General features: G+C 36.9%; 1 protein-coding gene across 1 annotated transcript in view; it reads right to left on the bottom strand.

Annotated features, from left to right (window-relative positions):
• The window catches only part of atp9b (ATPase phospholipid transporting 9B), a 66,679-nt gene that overhangs the window by 28,459 nt on the left and 35,723 nt on the right, over positions 1 to 2,497 (bottom strand). The window contains exons 12-13 of the mRNA XM_008299676.1: positions 1,661 to 1,821; positions 1,252 to 1,394 (exon numbers count right to left, since the gene is read on the bottom strand). Coding sequence (XP_008297898.1) covers positions 1,252 to 1,394; positions 1,661 to 1,821 — 304 coding nt within the window. The remainder of the gene's footprint in view (positions 1 to 1,251; positions 1,395 to 1,660; positions 1,822 to 2,497) is intronic.

Genomic DNA, 2,497 nt, shown 5'->3' on the forward strand with positions numbered 1-2,497 from the left:
TAACTTTGACATTAAATAAAGATGTGGCTGCTTTTAAAACTTATCTTCACAGATGTTGGTTTCTACAGTTTACCGGCACCTTGTGGTCATTTGTTGAGCTGAGTTCATTGATTCATTTTGTTGTATCGTGGGCTCTTTTTGAATAAATTGCGTAAACCTGAACGGTGAAAAGTGGCTGAACGTTTATATAAAATAATTAAACGACTGCTTTTAAAAATTTGTCTTCTTCAGAGACGTGACACTGACTCACCGTCTGGGTTAATAGATGTATTTATCTACAGTTTACATGCAGTATATGACCTCTTGTTGAGCTTTTTGGGGGTTTATTAGTTCTTTTTTTTATGAATAAATCACGTAAACTCAAATGGCTTGTGGTCATTTTCATTTTCGGTCGATTACTTTCTCGATGAATCAGTGAGTTCCAGGTCTAGAAAACGTCAGAAAATGATGAAATATGTCCCAAAGCACAAGCTGATAAATGTCTTGTTTTCTCAACTCAACTCAAACATATTCAGATAATCGGACAGAGGCAGGAAGAAAACAGGAAATATTTAATTTTAAGAAAATGCCATCAAAGAATTCAGACTTTTTTTCCTTGAAAAAAATTACTCAGAACGATTAATTGATAATTAATCTTTGCAGCTCTGCACCACAAAACGGATTACTGCTGCTCTCATGGAGTCTGATTTAAATAAAAAGGTTAATGCCACAGAACACCTGAGGAGCAGTGACGTGCTGCACTGGTTAAAAACGGCAGCATCTGACAAAACATCAAACTAAAAAGTGTGTTTTGTTGGCTTCTTTCAGAATCGACGCCAAAAAAAAAAACCCTATTAAACATAAAACCTTTAAATCTACAGCACACACCTGCAGCAAATGGTTTATTTAGAGTTCATATCTAGAATTAGTAATCAAGGAGAGATAATTAATATTTTAAACTAATATACTGCTCATTGGCAGAAAAAATAAAAAATATCTTGATGCCAAACTTTAGAAAAACACGTTAGTGATTAGTTAAGATGTGTGTAAAGTCCCATCACAGCGTCCAAGTGGTGCATTTTTAAACACATTTTTGTCAGAGCTGGTTAAAAAATAGAAGAGAGAGAAATCCCGATAACTCTGATCTTTGACGGTATAACGATGCTGACCGGGCTTCCAGAGTCTCCACACTTGTATGCAAACCAGCCTGAAATCAGTTCTGTTTTCTGCTATTAAAGCTTTAATAACATTAACATCGGCACAGCGTCCTACCCGTCTTGTCCGTCAGCAGATACACCAGCCGGCCCAGTTCTTCGGGGATGGTGCTGGTTCTCACCACGGTGCCGGGAATGTTTTCGTCCTTCATGATCATCCAGCCGTAGGCCGACTTCCCCATGTCCAGGTTCACACGTAAGCTGCACATGAAAAACAAAAACAACCAACAGAAAATCCACCATCGATCAGCAAAATGACAATAAAGCAGCATCAAAAATGAGCTACATGATGTAAAAAATAACTTTATGTGGAGCGTAAGAAGCAGATGTGACAGTTTGTTGAGCTTTTTATTGAATTTGTGTTTTTATTTTTTAATTTTGAGACCAAATATTCTGCCTGCACACATATATATATAAATATATATGTCCCAAAATAACCCGATGAACATGTTTTAATGACTGAGCACCTGATGGGGATGATGTAGGAGAAGAGCACGACGAATCGGAACAGGTTGCGGAACCACGGACCCACGAACCCCTGCAGCGCTACCATGACGACGGACAGGACCACCTGGGCCAGAAACAGGGCTTTGGTGAGGCGGTTCAGCTCCAGGTCCAGCAGACCCACCTTTAGGGAACAACAAAGAGTTTAATTAATAACTATAGACATCTAAAATGACATCTGTGAATTTTCAGCTTGGTACATTAAATATTTTCATATGTTTTTAAAAATTTGCCCTTTGAATCACTTCAGCAGGTTTTTTTCGTATCTTGTATTTTGAGGCTCTTTGATTGAAAATATCTCAGAAACTATTAAAGATAAAAACGTGACATTTTCACTGTTATTTCTCAACACATCGATGATTCAGAATCTGTGATACTGGACACACAGATGAAATAATCTCTCATTACGGGTGAGTTGAAATATGAAAAGAAAATTTAATTAGCCAAAAAAAGTCTCATCTTTGAGCACGATTTGACCAAAAAAAACGATTTCGCAAGAGTTGACGAGTGATATTTTCTGAACCACATGTAGCGGCATGACATAAAAATACAAACCTATACACAGAGACAACTTTTAATATGAAACACTTGGAGGAAAAGTTTTGTTTTTTTTTTAACTTTCAGGACTGATTGAGGAGGTTTGACAAGTCGTATTTAGACGTATTATGGCACTATTCGTGTAATCGTAGTTGTAATCAGACTTTTTTTTATTTTGGTAAGCATAAAACTTGGTTGGAGGAGACTCGTTATGTAGCTTTGTGTAATTTCTTTGGGAATCATCGATGCATGATGAGAAATAA

The sequence above is a fragment of the Stegastes partitus genome, unplaced genomic scaffold, assembly GCF_000690725.1.
Source record: "Stegastes partitus isolate 25-593 unplaced genomic scaffold, Stegastes_partitus-1.0.2 Scaffold1448, whole genome shotgun sequence".
NCBI lineage: Eukaryota > Metazoa > Chordata > Actinopteri > Pomacentridae > Stegastes > Stegastes partitus.